The 22,776-nt window shown below is 41.5% G+C and overlaps 1 protein-coding gene across 3 annotated transcripts; it reads left to right on the forward strand.

Moving 5' to 3' along the window:
• The first annotated feature begins 78 nt into the window (after positions 1-78).
• On the forward strand, positions 79-22,092 carry DHTKD1 (dehydrogenase E1 and transketolase domain containing 1). Of its 3 annotated transcripts, none has more exons than XM_090134680.1 (17): positions 79-296; positions 6,676-6,831; positions 7,555-7,766; positions 9,526-9,720; positions 10,040-10,304; positions 11,174-11,350; positions 12,730-12,928; positions 13,762-14,074; positions 15,037-15,121; positions 15,711-15,850; positions 16,337-16,487; positions 17,659-17,765; positions 18,788-18,952; positions 19,330-19,412; positions 20,437-20,606; positions 21,037-21,122; positions 21,565-22,092. In XM_090134680.1, the coding sequence occupies exons 2-17, from the start codon at positions 6,768-6,770 to the stop codon at positions 21,664-21,666; spliced, it is 2,514 nt and encodes an 837-aa protein (XP_089990806.1). In that variant the 5' UTR covers positions 79-296; positions 6,676-6,767; the 3' UTR covers positions 21,667-22,092. The 3 variants fall into 3 exon arrangements, with proteins under 3 accessions (XP_089990806.1, XP_089990803.1, XP_089990817.1); XM_090134677.1 differs by lacking the exon at positions 79-296 and adding an exon at positions 4,732-4,915; XM_090134691.1 differs by lacking the exon at positions 79-296 and adding an exon at positions 4,970-5,085.
• The last annotated feature ends 684 nt before the right edge of the window (positions 22,093-22,776 follow it).

Below are 22,776 nucleotides of genomic sequence, written 5' to 3' on the forward strand. Positions count from 1 at the left end.
CCCCGGGCGGGGTCCTGCGGGCGGGCGGCCCTGCTCGGGTTACCGGGCGGTGCGGAGGCGGAAGTGGCTGCGGGCGGAGGGCAGCGGCGCGGCGGTGCCGTGTGGTAACGCGTGACGTCACGGCGGGACGTTGCTGTGTGCGGGAGCGCCGCGTTGCGTCACGTCGAGGGGTCGCGTGGTGGAGTCCTTCAGTTCGTGGATGGCCGCGGAGGTGTCGCAGCCTCAACGTCCGCTTCGTCTTCCTGCTGCGAGCGTGAACGTTTAGCGGAATTTGTCTACATCAGACCGTGCCTCAGGTGCTCGCGATCTGTGGTCTGGCCTGGGGTTGGCCGTAAGACAACCCTGCATGAGCCCAAACAGTCTGGCACCATCCAGAATGTACGAGTGTGCATCTGGTTTTTATTTTAAGTTTGGAATTCAGATTCTTAAGTACTCAACTACTGCGAGTTGAGCCTTTGCTTGGCTATGGCAAAGTGCTTACAACTTCGGATGTGCACAGCATGTGGCACTGGGGCCAGGATCACAGAATGTAGGGGTTGGAAAGGACCTCCGGAGATCATTGAGTCCAACCCCCCTGCCAAAGCAGGCTCGCTACACCAGGTCGCACAAGTAGGTGTCCAGGTGGGTCTTGAATATCTCCAGAGAAGGAGACTCCACAGCCTCCCTGGGCAGCCTGTTCCAGTGCTCCGTCACTCTCACTGTAAAGAAGTTCTTGCGCACATTTGTGCAGAACTTCCTATGCTCCAATTTCTGGCCGTTCCCCCTTGTCCTGTCTCCACACACTGCTGAAAAGAGCCTGGCCTCACCACTCTGCCCCTCACACCTTAGATATTTATAGACCTGGATCAGGTCCTCTCTGTCTTCTTTTCTCAAAGCTAAACAGACCCAGTTCACTTAGCCTTTCTTCATAGGGGAGATGCTCCAGGCCCTTCACCATCTTTGTGGCCCTGATGATGACATGATGAGGATGGGCACAGTGGGACCCTTGAGCTGTCACAGCTTTAATTCACGGGCAGACCAAGAATGGGACCGCGCACTGAGGCAGAGCATTGGGTGTGCGCTGCCAACTGTGCAGGAATGGGCACGTTTTGTTCCAGGAAAAAAGCTCTCCCCACGTTGTTTAATTTCGTGGCTCATTTTGCAGACACGTCTGAAAATCTCTTTCTGGAAAAGTTTATTAATGTTTGAAAGGATGAAGTCATGCTTCTTATTTACATCGATCATTGGGAAGGTGTCACTTCCCAAAATGCGTCAAGTTACCAGGTTGCTTAAACTGTTTTGTCAGAATGGAGAAGATCCATATGAAAAAAAGAGGGGCTAAATGGGGAGGACATGTACATATTAGTAGTGCTTTATTCTTCAAAGACACCAGTCATGTAACCTGTCAGTGGATGCCTTGCAATGATTCCTTTTTCTTGTGGTTTAATAAGGCAGTCTTTGCTTTATATGAGCTTTACATCTCACTTTCAGCAGTATTACATCAATAAATGTTGATCTATTTTCTTTTGCAAGATGCTGATGCTACCTTTTCTAGCATGAATAAAGTGTTCTGAAATTCTTCCCAACTTTTTCAATATGTTTCCTCAATTACTGGCACCAAATACACACACTATTCAGACAGCCATAGCATGCCAAATACTGGCCTAATGTACAATCTGTAGGTGTATACAGAATTTGTCTTGTAGGCAAATTGAGAAAAATAATCATTTTTGCCAAACGAGCTGATAGTCTTCTAACTTTTTCAGACCCATCTGTTTTATTCCTGTGATTTTCAGAACTTATTTATAGTCGCTGTTTCCTGGATAGGAGCTAAATTCTAGTGCACGTATTTTTTCAAGTTGTACACATTTAAGTCTGATCCTGTTAAAATAAATGACATTTGTTTACATCCAATCCAGTGTCACATTTGGTGCCAAATAGCCTTTCTTCACCACTTATCTCTAGCTGACAAATCTTGTCAGGACATTGTGGGAAGTTTTTGGGAGTTGGTAGAACTACTGAAGTGGCTTGGATTACAATCCCTTTAGAAATACACCCAGCCACTGCTGATTTTCAATTTAAAATATGGCAAGTTTAGGTATTTAGTTCTATACTATTTAGCATATACACCTCCATTTTTGAACTTTATTATTTAGCTATGATATCAAGTAGAACAGAATTGATACAGGAGTATCTTCTAGGATAGCCACTCAGACTCTGCTGGAAGAGTCAGGCCAGGAGAGTTTCCCTTGCGGAGCCAGAGCATGTGAACTTAGCAGTGGTGTTTCTGCTGGTAAGGGTAACACTTTCTCATGCTCAAGACATGATCCAAAGTCAATAAACCTCTCTTTAATTGACATAGATACAGTTACAGCAAGAGTTTTGCCACATATAATCGCATCCTAGACAAGATGGTTATGCTGGCAAATTCTGCAGAACACTTTACATCTTTAGGAACTGAATTTTCAATCACACACACACACACACACACAAAAAAAAAAAAAAAAAGTAATTGAAGGGAGCTTATAAGCAGGAGGGAGAGCAACTTTTTACATGGGCAGATAGTGATAGGACAAAGGGGAATGGCTTTAAACTAAAAGAGGGAAGATTTAGGTTCAATGTTAGGAAGAACAACTTTATTCAGAAGCTGGTGAGGCACTGGCACAGCTGCCCAAAGAAGCTGTGGGTGCCCCATCCCTGCAGGTGCTGCAGGCCAGTTGGGATGAGGCCCTGGGCAACCTGAGCTTGTGAGGGGCAATCAGTCCACGGCTTTGAAGTCCCTTCCAATCTAAGTTGTTCTATGAGTCTGTGATTCTAAGAACATCACAAAATTCAACGTCTTCGTTTGACATGTATTCCATAAACCCACACTTAGACTTCATTAAAGTAGAAAGGGAATTCTTACATACAAATATTTTCTTACTCTTCTGGGCCCCACATTGTATGGCTGAACCATGTCATTTTAGTCCTTTATAACTTTGGAAGATTTTAATGTTCAGACCTATTCATATCAGTGTTAACTGAGAAATACTCAACTAGCTCTCTATTTGCTTTAAAGCAAAATCACATTGATACCTGCTATTTTGCTGATAATTGCCTAAGAACTGTGGAAAAGTATTTCATAATCTTTCTGCAACATCTGTGCTTTTCCCTCTGCATGGAATAGAAATATTTAACCCTGCCGACCTTTTCTGCCTCTACAGAATCATGTAACGTAACAACATTATTTTGAAATTTCCTTTAGCATACATTAAAAATCAATACTCAAAGCCAAATTCCTACTACACCTTACTCTGTTGGCCATGTGTCAACTGTCCTTTTATTGCAGCTGGAATTTTTTTTGCTTTCTTTGCAGCTTTAAAATTCACTCCCTATTTTGCCCTTTTATAGATCTGCATAAACCCAACCTCAGGGAACACCAGCAGCCCCTCTCCAGGAACTGTAAATATCTAACATCCCCAGCCAACAACAGCGTCACAACTGATTCAGTTGCAAAATCCAGTTCCTCCTGTTCCAACAGCACGTAGCCACTGTTTGATTTGAAGAAATAAATGCTCTTTTATTTACCTGTTGCAAACGCAATCAACAGATTCAAGAAATGTATAGATGTGGCTCTGAGGAACATAGTTTAGTACGTAGTATTGGTGGTGGTTGGACGGTTGGACTGGACGATCTCAGAAGCCTCTTCCAACCTTAATGATTCTATGATTTACCCACTTGTAATAGGCACAGCCAAGCCAGTGCTACTGCATTCACACAAAGGTTATGCAAAGATGTTAGGTTTTGTTAAATCCTCAATTCTAACTCGTACATTTTTGGTAGGTTTTCAAGAGGTGATGGGGTTAATGTGTCCAACCACAATCCAGTGCAACAAATACACGGGGTTAAACTTCGATACTGAACTTCTCACAGCATTTTAATAAGAAATTCCAAGATACTGGGATATACTTTTGAAATCACCTAAAGAATCATAGAATCATGGAATCATTAAGGTTGGAAGAGACCACTAAGATCATCCAGTCCAACCATCAACCCACCCCCACCATGCCCTCTAACCACGGCCCTCAGTGCCACACCTGCCCTATTTCTGAACACCTCCAGGGATGGTGACTCCACCCCTTCCCTGAGCAGCCTGTGCCAATGCCTCACTGGTCTTTCTGAGAAGAAATGGTTCCTCATATCCAACCTGAACCTCCTCTGGTGCAACTTGTGGCCATTACCTCTCATCCTATCACTGTTACCTGGGAGAAGAGGCCAAGCCCACCTCACCACAACCTCCTTTCAGGCAGTTGTAGAGGGCAGTAAGGGCACTGAGCCTCCTTTTCTCCAGATGAACAGTCCCAGTTCCCTCAGCTGCTCCCCTTAAGACTTGTGCTCCAGACCCTTCGTTGCCGTTCTCTGGACACGCTGCAGTTCCTCAATGTCTTTCTTGCAGTGAGGGGCCCAAAACTGAACACACAGTACTGAGGTGCAGCCTCACCAGCGCTGAGTACAGCGGGACGATCACCTCCCCGTTCCAACTGACTACACTATTTCTGATAAAATTTTCCACTTCAAACCCTCTTTCTGGTCAGTTACGCGAGAACGTATCCGTTCTCCATCGCATACAGCAGACTAAAGGCAGAAAACATTCGGGTATTAAAGCACGTCCTGCACGCTCCCGCTCAGCCGCACCGCCCCTCCGCGGCCGGGGGCGTTGGCGGCGGCGAGGCCGGCGGTTGGCGGCGGGCAGCGCGCAGCGCGGCGGCGGCGGCGGCGGCGGCGGCGGCGGCCATGGCGGCGAACACCGCGCGCTGTGCTCTGTGGAGATGGCCGTGGCGGGCCGGCTTGCGGCGCTGGTATCGCACGGAGCGGGGGGTGTACGGCTACAAGCCGCGCAAAGCGGCGGGAGAGAGCTCGGCGGAGCCGCGCGGCGCTGGGGCGAGCGGCAAAGCAGGTCGGGTCCGCCGACACACCGCCTGGCGCGGCGTCGGGCTGAGGGGAGGCGGGGGAAGAGCGGCGTCGCGGCGGTCAGCGGCTGTGGGGCAGCGCGGCTGCGGGTGTGGAGCGCCTGGAGGGGAGCGTAACAGCGGGCCGTGCTGTATCTATCTTATCTGCGTCTTTTCTGTATGCGTACATAGAGTTGTGCTAGAATTAACTAAGTACGGGTTATTCTCTTCTGTAGCAATGACTGTAGTGATTTTAGGTCACTTTTACCGGATAGAAAACAAAAAACAATTCCAAGCAGAAGACTTGAAGTTTTGAAGAAAGGCTGAGGGAGCCGAACTTGGTTAGCTTGGAGGTGGCTCCAGCGAGACCACAGTGCGGCCCTGCAGTGCTTGAAGGGAGGTAGCAAGCAGCAGGGGGAGCAACGCTGTATGCAGGCAGGCAGTGACAGGACGGGGGGAATGGCTTCAAACTAAAGAGTGGAGACTTAGGTTAGGTGATAGGGAATAATTCTTTACCCAGAGGTGAAGCACAGCTGCCCAGAGAAGCGGGGGTGCCCCATCCCTGGAGGTGCTCACAGCCAGGCTGGATGGGCGCTGGGCAGCCTGAGCTGGTGGGGGCACCCAGCCCACGGCAGGGGTTGGAGCTGGGGGGGCCCTGAGGGCTCTCCTGACATAAGTCATTCTATGAGAACCGTTGTAGGAATGTTGTCCTCACGTTAACAGCTAAGGAGATGCTGATGTGATTTACACCTTGTTAAGGTGTGTGTAGGTGTAATGTTTTTGTTACATTTTGTAATTTGCTTTTAAATGGCTTTCTTGCTAAGAGTGTTGAGGAAAAACACATTATTCATCTATAGCAGGTTCTGCTTGCAATATATCTTATTGGTTTGCAGTTCATCTTGCTCCCGCAGAAAGAGGGATTTTGTTTGTTTGTTTTTAGCAATTATTGTCAAGGCCCTGACATCCCAGCAAGGAGCAGGCAAGTGCAGGGACTATGATTAATTGGATATGAAAACAGGACTTTGCACACCAGTGCCTTGCCATTCTTGAGTTGGTGTACCCGTTACTGTAATGAGATTTGAAGTAAAACAAGGTAGTTTTACATACATATACAGGCTAGCAGGGGAATCATGGGGAGACATGGACCTGTTGGAGTGTGCCCAGAGGAGGGCCACAAAAATGGTGGAACACCTTCCCTGTGAGGACAAGCTGAGAGAGCTGAGGCTGTTCTGCCTGGAGAAGGCACCAGTGAGACTTGAGGTAGCCTTTCAGTATTTAAAGGGGAGCTGCAAGAAAGGCAACAAACTCTTCATTACTCACTGTTGTGATAGTACAATGAAATGGCTTTGAACTTAAGAGGGGAGATTTAGATTGGATGTATGAAAGAACTTTTTCACAGTAAGGGTAGTGAAACACTGGAATGGGTTGCCCAGAGAGGTGGTGGATGCCCCATCCCTGGAGACACTCAAGGTCAGGCTGGCATGGGTACTGAGCAACCTGATGTTGTTAGGTGTCCTTGTTCATTGCAGGGGAGTTGGACCAGATGGCTTTGAAAGTTCTCTTCTTCGTTCTATGAAATCTTGCTTGAGAATTCCACTAGTAAAAAGATATAGCAGTCTGACTATAGGAGCTCTTGCAAGATGATAAAGGTGAAAAACATCTTTCTAGCTAGAACCTAAAAGATTATCAGACTGAATACTCATGTGTTGGTGCTATAAACACATTAAATGTGTGCATGTGCAATATTCTGCTTTCTTCTTGTGTTTAGTTGACCACGCCCTTGCTCGTTTAATAACTGCATACTCTGAACATGGACACAAAGCAGCCAAAATAAACCCACTGTTTGCTGGGCAAGCTGTTATGAATGTGGTACCTGAAATCCAAGAGTTGACTGAAGTTCTTCAAGGGCCTCTCATTACTACAGGTAAATGCTACTTTATCACAGCAAATTTTTGTCATGGATGATTTATTAGGAGGCTGTGTCCTCTGCAGAGGAGCCAAATATTTAGAGGAGATTCAATCAGTAATGTATTGTTGGATGGAAAATCATTAACTTCAGCCTATTTACATGTTTGTTGTGCAGATCATCGTGTAATGAATAGATACCTTCTCACATCTTAGGATACCATGAACATTTTTAGTTGTACTTAAATCTACTGAGGTTATTCATTAATTTCTTATGTTGCTGTAGCATTCTATGATGTAGTGTAGTTTTTTACATTGTAATGAAGCTGCTGTGGCACTTGATTTTTGTCTGTCACTGTGGCCTTGGAATAAATGTGTGTCTTTCAGTGCTATATATCTTATCCATCTACAAAACAAGTGCTTACTAACTTCTGATGCCCATGGGGTTGGAGCTCATTTCTCTGAGCCACAAAATGAGTGCTGTACTAAGTCACAAAAGCAGTGACTTGGTGTCATTCACATTAAAGTCTTTCCAAAAGATATTTTGAGCGCCTTGCAAATAAGCATGACACCATTGCATTAATACAACACTGAAGTATGGTTATAAATGGTTTTAAATGAAGGTAAGGAAGTCAAGGGTATGAGGTCTCAAAATATTAGTGTAATTGCAAGATACTGGTTTAGTTCTTAGTGCTTCCACCTATCTCCCCACGAGTGAGTAATAACATTTATTTCTGACCAGGGCTTCTCAACATGGGAAAAGAAGAGGCTTCCGTAGAGGATGTGTTGGCTTACCTTGACCACGTGTACTGCGGGCATATTTCCATAGAAACAAGCCAGCTTCCAACCTTGGAGGAGAGAAAATGGTTTACTAAAAGATTTGAAGAACTGAAACAAGAAGCATTTATGACTGAAGAGAAGAAGCACTTGTGCAAACTGATGTTGGAGTCACAGGTACCTTCTTCACTATGACTCAATTGAATTGAATTCTGGAGTCTGTGGTGGACCTTCTAATACTCTGGACGTGGTCCACGCAACAGAAGAGTCGCTACCCTAAAAGTTTTGACAGCATGTGAGAGGGAGAAGTGCTAGTTCTTTCATCAAAGAAGTGTGATACACAAATGTAGGTATCTTCACTGGAGACTATTGCTGAATTTACCTTGCAGCCACTATTGAAACATTTACCAATATCTTTTTAACTTGCATTGATTTGTCTGGAAATTATTTCTAGAAGAATATTTCCATCCAGATCCAAACTCAAACAGCTTTTAGAACAAATCAGAACGTGCATTGTTTGTGATATATATTTGTATCATGTGAACAGTCTGGAGATGCAGTGACCATACAAATCCATGAGTACCGGATCTTAAAAAGTGAGATTTTCTGTGACTAGAGGTCTGACAACTATATATACTGTATACTAAATGTTACTCTTGGGATCACAAGGTTGGGCATACATCCATGATATCTTGTGCTGGTTTCTTTTCACTCTCAGCCACATCCCCATCTATTTTACTAGCTTTGAAGCACACAATGTCCCTCAAAGTTTTGAGAGAACAAAACAGAGTTGAACTGAGGTTTTAGCCAGGTAGCCTTTCAGCAAAGGAACTTTTGTTCGTAGGATGAAGAAGTGAAAGATTTATGAACTTGCAAACTGTGTAGAGACAACTTATTCAAATATTTCTATACTGTGAAAAAACTTTTTTTTTTCCCCTTCTTTCCCTGCTTTATCAAGAAGGATGGAAGGTAGAAGAGCAGAATCTGTGAAGGTGTCCCCGTTTCCAATTTTCCAAGTGATAGGAGTGTTAAATGTAATTGTAACAATGACTAAATAGAAGTATATGGCACATCTTTTTTTTTTTTTTATTGCCTTCTTGGCAAAGAAATTTGCTTCTGAGAAAGGAGGGTGAAATCAGGACCTTAAGAATCACACATTATCCTCAGAACGACCAGAACTGTATTTAAGAGTGTGGAATTGAACCAGTGTGAAAAAAACACTTCTGTGTTTGAGTAGTTTTGTATATGTTATTCCTTAGAATTCAGTGTTTCTCAACTGGAAGTTGTTCAGCAATTGGCTTGGATCTTTGGCTGTGGCTCAGTCTTCCCTTCTCAATTATAGTGATCTTTTATTTTCAGTTTTCAGTTGCAAAACACTGCAGACACTTCCAGTGCTTCCAAAACTTTGTCATTTAAGAGAGCTGTCTGGGAGTTGATGAATGCAGTGAGTGAAGTGGAAGGAGTGAAAGGGAAATGAAAGTAAATACAGATTCCTTTATTTTCCTTCTCTCAATAATTATTTTACTTATGTACTATTGTGTCTAATGTAATCGAAGTGAAACACTGTTTCTCTAGCACTTTGCATCTCAGGATAGCTAAGGTTTATGCTGTAAAAGAACACCATTCTTCTAATGTTCACCAAAAAAAGGTGAACTATTAAGGAATTTGTAAATTGCTCTTTATTTCAGTATCCATCTCCTTCCATGTTAGGTAGAGCCAGCTTGGTCCTCAATCCTACAGTTTTCGTCCTAACATGAAAAAGGCACCATCTTGTACTCATCATGGCTTCTGATCTCAGACAGTAGGGGTGGAGAATTAGCTGAGATTTTCAAGGGCTATGCTTACATAGGTACAAATATAAATGATATTTCCATTTTACAAATGGAAGACTCCTGCTCAAAATTGCTTTATACTGAAGTTCCCCTGTTTTTAATAGGAGTTTGATCGCTTCTTAGCCACAAAGTTTGCTACAGTGAAGCGATATGGTGGTGAAGGAGCAGAGAGCATGATGGGCTTCTTCCATGAATTGTTTAAGATGTGTGCATACAGTGGTGTGACAGATATCATTCTTGGAATGCCTCATCGTGGAAGACTTAATCTTCTCACAGGCTTGCTTCAGCTTCCACCAGAGGTAAGGGATTTACAGTCTTACTGGAAGTTTCTATGTGTCTGGATATTTGCATTAAATATATAAACCAAATGTTTGTCTTGTGAATGCTGAAGCAGTGAAAAAAAGTTACCTTTGTGAGAGTGTATTCCCTTCATGTCAGTACCTCTGCCAGATTTCCCTGGGAGATTGATAAGAGAACTCTACGAAATGGGTTTATATGTTTTTATTTGAGGCATCCTGGCTGTCTCAAGAGTGGGAGAGCATATAATTCTGGAAGCGTTTTTCTTTTATTGTGTCAATTAATCAGAAAAGAGATTTAAACAAGTTTGTTTCCATGCAGCTCATGTTCCGTAAGATGCGTGGTTTGAGTGAATTTCCAGAGAATTCAGCAGCCATTGGGGATGTTCTCTCCCACCTGACATCTTCTGTGGATCTTGACTTTGGTTCGCACAGGCCTGTGCATGTCACCTTGCTACCAAACCCCTCACACTTAGAAGCAATCAATCCAGTGGCCGTGGGCAAGACACGAGGAAGACAACAGTCTCTGCTCGATGGAGATTACTCCCCAGAGAGCTCTGCACAGCCTGGAGACAAAGTTATTTGTCTGCAGTTATTTTGCTCGCAACTTTGTAGCTGCACTTTGTATGACTTCCTAGACCAGCATGTGAACAGAAATGGTGTATATAAAAATACCAAACAAAAATTAATTAATTAATGTAGAATATGAAGAACTGGGATCCTCTTCACGAAGAATGTGAAGGGAAAGGAAGGCATCTAGGTGCCATATATGACAGTATTAGCTTTTAAACAATTCCAGTTTCTAGATTTCCAAAGAAATTATTCAGCTGCCTTCCTTGATTTTGATACCTTGCATTGGGGGTTTTTGCTTTAAGTCATTTAAACTACCACTGCTGGTCTTTTTTTAATTAAATAGGTTTTGAGAAGAGTTAACAACAAGGTTGAAAAATATACAGTAGGACTTAGAACTTTGTCATTTTATCATGGTACTGTTGAAATAAGTAGTCTTGTGGTGTCTGGAATTGGTTCTTACTTTTTTTTTTTTTTAGTCTCTTTTCTACTTCTTTTCCTAGTGTGTCTGCTCTTGTCTCTGTGTGATAAGGTAGGAGTAGGTGTGAGTCATGGTTCACCACTATTTAACTTTCAGCCAATAGTGCAGCAAATTTTATGGTGACTGGCTTGCTGTTGTTCACTGGTCAGTGAGTTGGTACCTAATGCTGCAGCTTTGCTATAGCTGTAATACTTGCAGTCACCAAAGCACCAATGGGTCAACTTAAGATATTACGGATCTGTTCCAAGTAGATCAGGCAGTCGTGTACAAATCATGAAAACAGTAGTCTGAAAGGGATTAAGAACTGGATCCAGCAATAGGTATTGCATAGCGAGTTACTGTTTCGTCAGTGTTGCTGTTCCTTCAGTGTTCTCTCAAATAAGACTCTTCCACCTTCTTCCCTAATGCAGGTTCATGGTGATGGTGCTTTCTCTGGGCAGGGGATTGTTCCTGAAACACTGACCCTCTCCAATCTACCACACTTCAGAGTTGGTGGGAGCATCCATTTGATTGTTAATAACCAGTTGGGCTACACCACTCCTCCAGAGCGAGGAAGATCATCACTGTACTGTAGTGACATTGGTATGTATCATAAAGAATAAGGAAGGCTTTTTAACACCAGTGGGAATGTTTGCTATTGCAGTGGGATTTTACAGCAAATGTTATCAACACTAGGGAATTATATTAATCTGTATTTCTTTGGATAATAGAATATCAAATCAAATTATTACTGATTATTGCCTCCTACTAGCAAAAACTCAAGTGCTAAATGAATTCCCTTACTTATCTACTCTGGGGTAAAGACTAACTACCAAAGGAAAATCCTGTCGTATTTCTTTACAGAATATAGTAAAATATTTGCAAGACTTAAATGAATTCTTAATAATTTCATTTAATTTCCGCTGTGTCGTTGACAGCTTTTAAAAATGTGTTGTGATGGAGTATGTAATAGATATGTTTTCAAGGTATCTTTTTTACTTCAACAGTTTCTCCTTCATTTGTTTGTTATCAGGTGAACTTGTTGAGCTTTTAAGTTCAGAAGTGGCATGAATCTCATCTTTTAATTAAACTTAGAAGGCCTTTGGCTTTGGACTGGTCTGTCTTAATGATAAACAGATGTATTGCAATTGACCAGACCACAGACATAGCAGTTAGATTCATTAATTCTGTGTACAGTCACTATTATGACTTCTTTTTTTTTTTTTTTTCCATTCTTAGTGTTTCTTTCTTCTTAGTTAATGAGGGGTGTCTTACCCATTTGGACTTCAGGATTTTGTTAGGGAGGAAATATGATATTGGTCAGGAGTGAACCATCACTATTTTCCAGTATTTGGGGAGTTAAATAGAAGAAGAGCACTCCATTGCTGAGAATATTTAAGTCCAAATTCACAGAATTCACAAATTGTCATACAGCAAAATATGTTAAGACATTTGGGTCTTGCAGTTTTTTTTTTTAGTGAGAGATCTCTCTTTGCCTGTGAAATGATCAGAGCAAGCAAAAACCTTTTGTCCTAGTGGACAAAGCTGGACATGAGCCAGCAATATGTGCCTGCAGCCTGGAAAGCAAAGTAGATGGTCTTTAAGGTCCCTATCAAGCCGTTCTATGATTCATAGTGAAAAAAGAAAGAAAATTCAGTTTTTGTTTGACAGAATCATCCAAGTAGTTCTTCCTCATTTCCTGAAGACTTGCTGCTCTCTTCTTGAGAGGTAGGAATTTCCTGCTGATAAAGAAATTGTGTTCAAACTATGAAAAATAAAACAGCTTGAGCCAATTGCACTTTCTTTCAAGGGTGACTCCCACTCCTTACTCCAGTTGTCATCACAAAGAACATCTTTTGTAGATTTGTTAAGTATGCCTAACACCAGTGCCTATAGTTTTCTGCTGGGTACGTTTGTGTCTGTTTTCCTTGGAGGGGGATTGAGTGTGACTACCCTTAACTTTGTTTTGAATCCCTGGGCAGGTAAAATTGTTGGATGTGCCATTATCCATGTCAATGGGGATGATCCTGAAGAAGTTGTCCGTGCCACGCGACTGGCAGTTGAGTACCAACGCCAGTTCCGCAGGGATGTGATAGTAGACTTGTTGTGCTACAGGCAGTGGGGCCACAATGAACTTGATGAGCCATTCTTCACCAACCCTAGCATGTACAAAATCATCAGGTAAGAGTAATGCCACCTGATGGGAGAGCCCAAAGTATGCTTTTTATACATCTCATCAGTATTGTCTGCTACTCTAACAGAAATCTCTGTATGCTAGAGATCCTGTGTCATACTGTCAAATGTTAAGTGTAGTTAGACTGTCAGCAGTCCCTGACTAAGGACTGATAGTGTGTTAATAAAGATAACCACTGGTGTCAATTCTTGAATATGCATTTTGGAGAACAATCTTGCATACAGCCTTTGGATTTCAAATTCTTGATTGCTTGTAATCAGAAGGCAATGTTGTCTACTGTGTGCCAGAGGGAAGGGTAGTTTTATGTGAGAGAGTGCAGGAAGCCTGTACAATGTGTTGTCTTTCTGTCTGTTCCAGTGGATCCTCATCTTTAGAAGAATTTTGATAAATTTAGATTCCATCTTGATCCCCAGAGAAAAATATTGGCTAATTAATTCTGGTGTTTTAAGTGGAACTATATAGAACTGGGTGCCTCAATTCTCAGCTAATCCTGAAATCCCACCATCAATTTGTCTGAAGAACAATGCATGATGGCACAAAGCCAGTCTGAATGAGAGGATTTCTTGACTTACCTTTACCTATAGCTGCTAGCAATAGGCACTATCTTAAACAAATGACTGTAAAGCATGAATCCAGGAGAATTTTTGTTATTCTGGAAACGTTGGGAAAGAAAATTTGACCCAAACAAGTATTATGCTCTAGGTCATCATTTGTGTTAGTTTTCCATTTTTACCTGACAGGAAGAAAGGTAATATTTCTCTGTTCTGAAATGACACTTTTCAGGCTTAATGTCTATGGGGTTTGATTCCCTCCCCTGCAGATCCCGTAAGAGTATCCCAGACACATACGCAGAACACCTCGTAGCTGCTGGGCTCATGACTGATGTTGAAGTATCTGAGATAAAGACAACCTACTATTCTAAACTAAACGATCATCTTGCCAACATGACTTTGTATAGTCCACCTCCTACCAACCTGCAGGCTCACTGGAAGGGTTTGGTTGAACCTTCTGCTAAAATCACCACTTGGGACACAGGTATGCCAATACCACTCCTGCAGTTTATTGGAGTCAAGTCTGTAGAGGTGCCTGAAGAGCTCCAGATGCACAGCCATCTTCTAAAGACGTATGCACAGGTCAGTAGAGCATAAAGATACTTAAATATCTGACCTTTTACAGCAAGGCTGCCAATTAAAGAATAGCACAGTTTTCTCTAGGAAGAACAGTTTGTTCCCTTTTTCAGGTTGGGATTATGCCATTTTTCTTCTAGGTTTGAAGAAAAATATCTTCTCCCCTGTATCTAGCCATATACTTAATTTAGCAATATTTTGTTGCACTGAAGAAGCAGCCTGTAGAAAATAGTTTATTCATACAAAGAATGTCAGTATAATAAATGAGTATCGTTTAAACTTTGAGTACATTACAGGAGAATGAATCAGGAAACTTGTAACATACTTGTTTGTTGAACTAGTAATGCACATGCTTAGGCATTTTTATATGAATGTGTACACAGGTATCCAAGTTTGAAAGTTGCTGTGTTTCGTAAGTAATAAGATTTTTGCAATAACTGGATTGGTTTGGTTTTGTGAACCTTTCATTTGGATCAGTGATGACCATGACTGATGTCTGGTCAACAGCTATAGAGAGGCCATGTGTTGAATACTGAAAAAAACTGAAGTCCTCCCAGCCCAAGGCAAGAACAGCACAGCTACAGCTCAGAGTGTGAGAGTTCTGGAGACTGAGAATACTTACAACTGGAATCTTTCAGTACTATACCAGAAGTTTGTCAAGTTTCTTTCTGCTGTCCTCAGGTTTTTAGTATTTTTAAGACTAAGATCTCATCTGTCAGTGCACTGTTTGTTGACTAGGAAGGGAATATGTGGGCTGTACATGGTTTTGTGTTCAGCAGAGTAGCCTTCTTCAGGATGTGCTGAAATAAGAATGCATGTATTTCAAACCAACCGAAGTTGGCTGTAGGAAAAACAGTACTTCTCTCTGTAGATTTTTTTGTTTGTTTTGTTCACTTCAATCTATGCTACAGGGTATACAGATTGGAGAAGGCAAAGTAGTAATTTTTTTTCCTTATTTAATTGTTTAGTCAAGAGTTCAAAAAATGGAGGAAGGAAAAAAGCTGGACTGGGCAACAGCTGAAACTTTAGCATTTGGTTCCTTGCTGAGCCAAGGTAAGAGGCAACTAGATAACAAAAATATTTTATTATTTGCTTTTGATGCCAGTAAAGTGTAACATTAGACATTCAGGTGTTCCTAAGTCCAAAGATTGATGTGATGAATACATATGAAAATTTATGTGGGAGTAAGAGAAAGTAAAATATGAATCCTGTATATTACTACTATCTATAGATTGGATAAGAAATGTCTTTAATGAGTTATTGTTTCTTTACAGCCTGTCAAGAAGACAGTGCTTAGTGCTGAACATGTGAGCAAAGCGAATAACTTCAATTGGGCCACTACCTTACGTAGTGTGTTTCATGCTATGTTTAATTTCCCTTCTTCTCAAGTCTAAATTTGTATCTCTGTTTATGTGTGATACAGAATGCCTGTATTTTACAGTTTGCTTTAGCAAACTGAAACAGTCCAAAATAATTTTGACTGGAAGGAGGAGAAATGAGATGTGAGCATCTCTGCAATTTGGAGGGGAAATTCAAGAAAGGTCTTAACAAGAAAAGTGACACTTTAGAAGTGGGGACTTATTTTTCAGTGTATTTTCTTGTATGATTTACTAAACCAGTGTTTTGCTTATTGCTTGGAAAGGGTTTAACATCCGACTAAGTGGACAAGATGTTGGCAGAGGAACCTTTAGCCAGCGACATGCGATGTTGGTTTGCCAAGAAACAGATGACACCTACATTCCTCTGAATCACATGTCTCCAGACCAGAAGGGTTTCTTAGAGGTAGGTTCTGTGGTACATGAGACAATATTCTTCCAGTTCTGCTGAAGGAGAGCATATTTTAAAGCTGCTGAGGTGTATGTGTGTAGCCTGACAATCCCCAGATATGGAGGCCTGAAATCTACTGGATTAGGGAGAGACTAGCAAAAGGCAGATTACTGGTTTAAGTTGACCCGTAGCAAGTTTATAATTGTTGTGCATGGTTAGTTACTCTCCTTAACAAGGAATTCTGCTTTTCCTTAAGAGATCATCTATTCTTTTTCTTCCCTCAGTATCTTCATTCAAAAGCAAAAAAGGTGTGACCATGAGTTGTCTTTTGGAGTGCATGTCCTCAGATTGCCTAGCACTAATGTGCCTGCTTCCAAAAGTTCTTAATCTTAGGTTGTTATAGAATCATAGAATGGCTTAGCTTGGAAGGGATCTTAAAGATCACTGAGCTCCAAACTCATCTTTCTCACCTGTCCCTCCCAACAATTTCCTTTCTGTTAGGTGAGTAACAGTCCCTTGTCTGAGGAAGCTGTACTTGGTTTTGAATATGGAATGAGTATTGAGAGTCCTAAGTTACTGCCAATTTGGGAAGCTCAATTTGGAGACTTCTTTAATGGAGCCCAGATAATATTTGACACTTTCATCTCTGGAGGTGAGTGTACTAGAAGCTAATATATTTACAATGAATTCTTTGTATTATTAGAAAATCCTTCAGCTTTGCCCATAAAAGGGCAATGTGTTAAAAAAAGAATTCTGTTTTCTCAAGAAGCCTTGTGTGCTTGCCTACAAGATCCCAACTTCTATGCAGTTTTTCCTCTGATGGCACTCCATCTAAAATGAAAGGCCCCATCCTAGGCAGGAGATGGTCATTCTAAACAGACAGTTAGTGTTAACAACCGTTCTTTCCTTTTCTCCCTCTTTATTTTATGGTGTGTGCACGTATATTTGGTGGCTTGTTAGGATGTACCTTTCCTTCACGAGGTATCTCTTAAAATTCCTGGAGCAAAACAAACAAACAAGAAAAAAAACCCACAAAAAATGCTTTGCAAATAACATCTCAATTTGACTAACACATTTTCTGAATACTCAGAGCAAGAAGACTTTTCACAGGTGGAACATAGTGAGGAAATGCTAAGATTTATTTCTAGAGTGGAATTCCTTGTGTGGGGTCCGCAGTATTGGTATCTAGCTTTGGTTAGGCCTCTGTGTTCAGTTCTTTCAGATGGGAATTGTTAGAGGCTTTGTATATCCCAGTCATCCTCAACATGTATTTAAGGTCAGGATTAATTGCTTTCTGGATTTGACTGTAATCTCTTAGCCTGGGAAGCTATCCTCTTGCAAGCATTGCTATATTAGCTAGAGCTGGCTGACAGGATACTGCCTGCTTCATACTTGTACAGGACTAATGATAAGGTGTACAGAAAATATGCAGTGAATTATGCTTAGAGGTCTTACTGAAAAGAGTTAACAGTGCCAGTGCTTGTTAAGAGGAAGACAATGCTGTTAAGAGAATTTTTGCATAATTTGGTGATGTTTCTGACAGACTTTTAAAAGTTTCACTGTTTGATGTGATGCCATAAGTTCTCTGAAAGCCCAAAGTTATGAGTATTTCAGAAATTTCAGATCATCTTATGTGTGCCCTTTCATAGTTGTGAACCTCACCACTAAATACAGCTACATGTTTCAGGGCTGTACTTACCAATGTAGAAACTTAGCTATGTTCTATTTTCCTGAGTAGTTCATGCAAAGTACTAAGTCTTGTGGGGTTTTATGTTCTGTTGGAATATATATTTTTTTCTTTCTTTCTCATTCTATGTTTTTAGGTGAGGCCAAATGGCTTCTGCAGAGTGGGATAGTAATTCTTCTTCCCCATGGCTATGATGGTGCAGGTCCTGAGCACTCATCCTGCCGGATGGAACGTTTCCTACAGGTACCCTGCTTCACCTCTCAGATTCACATGTTCCCCAGCCAGTCCTGGGCTGTTCTGTTCTGTTGCAAAATACCAAATTCACGATGAATCTGCTAGTGATAGCAGAAGCTGGAGACAGGATCATACAGCAGGAATGGGCTGTATGTAGGAAAGTGGAGAAGTAAAGGAAACTGTGATGAGGAGGTGCAGATCTGGAAGTGGTGAGGAAGCAGTTTTGGTTAAATGTTACAACAGCTCTAGTGTAAGACTCTGACTGAACTTTGTAATAAATGCTTGTTGTTCCCATTAGCTCACACTCACTTGGGCAGATGAGGGAGACCTAATGTGAATGTCTGTAATGTAAAATTTCATAGAGTTTGTGAAAGCTTCATGCCCTCTGCTCATATGCTTCAGTACTGCCTGCTGTCTCCTTCCTGATTGTCATTCTTCAGCAATGCCACCAACCATAGAGTGAGTCCAGTAGGAAGAATTGCTGTATTGCTAACAGCAGGCCTCTAATGGAATTTCTTACATAAAGCATTTTGGGGTTGGCATTGGAAACAGGCAGCCACCCTCTTCTGCAGGCCACTAACAGATGTTCCCAGTATGCGTAGAGCAGAATGCTGGGCACTTAAGTAACAGTAAGGAAACTTGTGGCACAAAGAAAAGATGTCCACTATAGTGTCGTTGTGATTGTAGTAAGTAAATAAAAGCCTTTTTCCGCTGCGTAACGTTTTAGGGAAAAATTTGCAGCATGCTTAGTGGTGCTGTCATTCTAATGGCGTGATCATGACCTTCAACTCTTAGGAGAACTGCCATGCCTTGGTTACAGAGAAGTTAAAGTAGGCAGTTCAAATGTAATGGTACTGTGTAAATGCTAAAGCCTTTTCTTCTCTGAAATTGCTCTTTCCTAGCAATCAGTGTTTTAATTGGGATATTTGCTCTTCTATTCTTATACTAGTGTGAAGTGCCTTATGTGCCTAGACACTTGCACATTTGTATCACTGCTTCCTTCTTGACAAAATACTGCTGTGTTCCCTTAGATGTGTGACAGTTCAGAAGAAGGAGTTGATGGGGACCGAGTGAACATGTCAATTGTGCATCCCACCACCCCAGCACAGTATTTCCATTTACTCCGGAGGCAAATGGTCCGAAACTTTAGGAAACCTCTCATTGTTGCTTCTCCAAAAGTGTTACTCCGGCTCCCTGTAAGCTGGAAAACTTTATCTTCCTTTTTCTTTTTTTTTTCCTCCTCTTCTGTGTTCTTCTAACCTTTCTCTTTGTTTTCCTGTGTGTTCTCTGCCCATTTTAGGGTCAAATCAATGGGGTTTTGCCTGTTTGAGGTCTGATAGGTTGAGGGTTAAAGGTGGGTGCATGGGAGCCTGAAGAAGGCTTGATTCTTGGTCCAGTAGAGTTCTTTAGAATGTTACCATTCTGTCCGTCTTCTCTGGGAGTGGAAATGGGAGGAAGAGGGAAAACTGCACCTTTTAATATTTAACAAAACCCTGTCTCTGAATCATCTCCCCAGCTTTGACTGAGATAAAAGGCAGCCAGATTTGGTAACATTCAACTCTTCCCCACTTAGGCTGCTGTATCAAGTTTTGAAGAAATGGCTCCGAGAACAACATTCAAACCTGTCATCGGTGACTCCTCAGTAGATCCTAAAAGGTAGCTCTTCTTTCTTACAAGAAAAGCTCAGAAAGAAAGTCCTGTCCCTTTCTGCTACCTACCAGCTCAGGTTTGAGGTGATAAAGAAGTAGTTGTTGGGGTAGGGGAAATACCTGCCTGATGGGTGACTTAAGATTTTACTTGTTTCTCTCCTTTTCCTCTGCTTTCTTGCTGGTAGTAAAGCTAACTGCCTGCATAATAGCCCCTGCCTCCAAAGGGAGTCTGTTATCCTACTTGCTAATCTGATGGATTAGTGAATCGTGCCCATTAGTTAAATTCATTGGAAGCAGCTGTTATGTGAAGAGATGCAGAATTTTTGTTCTGCTGTTGGGATGCTTGAGCTGATGAAATAAAATTAGGGCAATAACAAATCTTCATGTGTGTATTGTCTTCTTCCCCTAGATACTATTTTAGAGAGTCCTGTTCACAAAAAGCTGTTCTAGCCTTTAAATTTTTTTCTTCTTACTTAGTCCCTGACCTAGTAGTACTCAAGTCTGTCATCTCAAATGTTTGCATTCTGGCCCGTAATCACAAAGTTAGCTGTATCATAGCATCTTGGTTTTGTAAGTGGAATGGGGAAGTACAAAGTGTAAGGTTTCTTTTACTGCCTTTGTCTAGCAAGCATAGGCAAATAAGACTTCTCTGACTGCTGGAAACTACTGTGTATCTCCTAAAGTTGGTTCCTCTTAGGTCTGGAAGAGAATTGTCCTCTGGGGTTAATTCTTTACAGAGATAGAACAGATGGCTAGCTTTGACTAGGTTTTTAATTTTAAGGCAAAGTTAAAGCTGAAGAAATGAGACTTCTGGGCTCTGGCTTGTTGTGCCCAGGCATTTGTTTGTCAGCTGTTGGATGAGAGTGGGAGTTTAAGGGAAAGCAAAGGAGAAAATATGGTTTAGGGTAGTAATTTAGTTCAGTTAAATTGTTTTTAAAGTTTGGCTGGTTGTTTTTGTTAAAGGCGTGAAACTGTTCTGCATAGAGTTTCTGTAAAACACTAAACTTGGAAACACTCTTATTTTTCTTCAGTGTCACCCATGTGGTGTTCTGTTCTGGTAAGCATTACTATGCTCTGGTGAAGCAAAGAGAGACACTAGGAGAAAAACAACACAACACAGCTATTTTAAGACTTGAAGAACTGTGTCCTTTCCCACTGGAAGCTCTGCAGCAAGAGCTGAGCAAATACAGTCGTGCCAAAGGTATGCAAATTTTTACCTTTTTGTTTCTGGACTCTTTGAAATCTGTTGCTTGCCTTCTAGGATGAAGAGCTGAAGTGGTGGTTTCTTCTTTTTCTTCCCCTATACATCCCTAGATATTTAGTGTTTCTAGAGTGGGATGATAAAAAATGTTTACCACTTGTGCTAAAAGAGTTGTTCTCTGTGCTGTTGTTAGCTTCTGTAAATCACTGCTAAAAAACAGTGTGAGTATACTCTAATGGTGAAAATACTTTTGGTTTGACTGCAGCAAGATGTGATCTGCAGTGAATTCAGTCTGTCAAGATACCATTTCAAAGACAGTGCCAAGACAAAAAAAAAAAAAAAAAAAAAGCAGAGGTGCTACAACAGAAAAAAAATGTCTTGAGCTGCTGAAAAGATGTGCTTTTGTAATGAACCCTTATCCTTTCTTCAGTCTTCATCTGGAGTCAGGAAGAGCCACAGAATATGGGTCCTTGGTCTTTTGTGTCACCACGGTTTGAAAAGCAGCTGGGAGTTAAGGTAAGATGCTCTGTGCTATAAAATGGAGTTTGAAGCTATTGACTGCAAAATTCTGTGATGCTTAGACATAAAATTAGTCCTAATGTCTGAACTGCATGTTCTAATTTCTTAGCTTTTTATAGAGCCCTTTACTAGCAATGAGCAAACCTGGAGCTTTCTTTTACTAGGTTTTTAGTTTAAATAGATGGGACAATGAAAGATTGCAGGTAGAAAACAACATACTTAAGGTGCCACAGCAAATAAGAAGAGAATCTGAAGCTGCTGTTTGCTGTGGCAGATCATGCACTATGATGTTCTTGGAACTGAAGTCTTCAGGAAATGGAGGATAACTTCCTGTAGTATTTCCAACTGGAACTTAGGGATCACCACGGAATCAGAGAACCAGAATCAAGATGTGGTTCTATATTTGTGCTTCATTAATCACTTCTGGCTCTCATTTCAGCTCCATCTTGTGAGTAGACCTCCTTTACCAGCCCCAGCAGTTGGCATTGGAACCCTGCACCACCAACAGCAGGAAGACATTCTTACCAACACATTCATCTAAATTCTCAATGAACAGTCTACTCCTGCAGTCAGTCATGCTGGTTGCCTTCTTCCTGTGAAGAACAAAAGCCAGATCCTTAGGACTCAATTTTCCAAAACAGGGAAAAGAATGGAACAAGTTCTGTAATGGTAAAGCAGTTTTTTAATGTAAGGGCATACCTAAGGGTGAGAGCTGATGCCTGTTACTCTAGGTGGTTCTTGTTCCTTTTTAGTATTTTCTACACAAAATTTTTTAAAAGTTTAAAAAACAAAAATGCAGTCCAGGGGGCAGGACAGTGAGATGGGTTAAAAATACCTTGTATCAGGTTGCTTGTCTGCACTGTACCCAGTTCCCTGGTAATGGTGCACATGTGGAAATGGTTTATTGTTTCCACAGAGGTGTTAGTGCTCTTTGGTTGAATAAATGCTTCCCTGTGTCTGAGAATGAGCCATTTCTATAGCAGAGTATTGTGGATTTTCTTTTCTTTTCTTATGGGCCTGAAATTAAATCTGATGCAATTGTTATTTGACAGGGAGAGTCATTAAAGACATATTCCTGTGGGGATCTTACAGGATGACCCCTTTGGGCACTGCTGTTTCTCTCACTAAGAGAATCAGTGCCATCACATCAAGCTTGCAGAGTGGGAGGCATGGTGTGTGAGCCTCACTACCTTATTCTAGAGCCTTGTTTTGAAGAGGACAAATCAGTTTCTAGAGGCTACATTATAAAGTAATCCTGTCTCCTACCCAGGAAATTCTTCTCAGGGCTCCTCATCAGTTTATTTGTTGTTACTGAGGGCTTGCTTCTGTTCAGTTTCTTCTGTGGTCCCTAGTTCTCACACAGAATCTTTATGCTGTAAGAAGGCTGAAGTTGTGACCAAGAGCAACAGAAAATCTAAAACTGTGGCAAGTAAAATAGAAAAGTGAAATAGGACAGGCTATAAAGAGTTAAAGGGACACATGCTGAAAGCTGTAATAGTGAAGCCCCTTTCAAATATACTAGAAGCTTCAAGGGTGAGGGGAGAATTAGAAAGTCAAGGGGCTCATTTAAAAAAAAAAAAAAAAATCTTCTCCCAAAAGCTGCTCTGAGGGACGAATTTGATATCAAAACAACAACGATCTCATGACTTGT

This window comes from Phasianus colchicus, chromosome 1 (assembly GCF_987193195.1).
Source record: "Phasianus colchicus chromosome 1, bPhaCol1.hap1.1, whole genome shotgun sequence".
NCBI lineage: Eukaryota > Metazoa > Chordata > Aves > Galliformes > Phasianidae > Phasianus > Phasianus colchicus.

Excerpts from the sequence above, each read along its gene's own strand:
- DHTKD1 (XM_090134677.1), top strand. The coding sequence starts at position 4,753 with ATGGCGGCGAACACCGCGCGCTGTGCTCTGTGGAGATGGCCGTGGCGG. Across the intron at positions 7,767-9,525 it reads AACTGATGTTGGAGTCACAG|GAGTTTGATCGCTTCTTAGC; the intron begins GTACCTTCTTCA and ends TGTTTTTAATAG. Across the intron at positions 15,122-15,710 it reads TGGTTCCTTGCTGAGCCAAG|GGTTTAACATCCGACTAAGT; the intron begins GTAAGAGGCAAC and ends TTGCTTGGAAAG.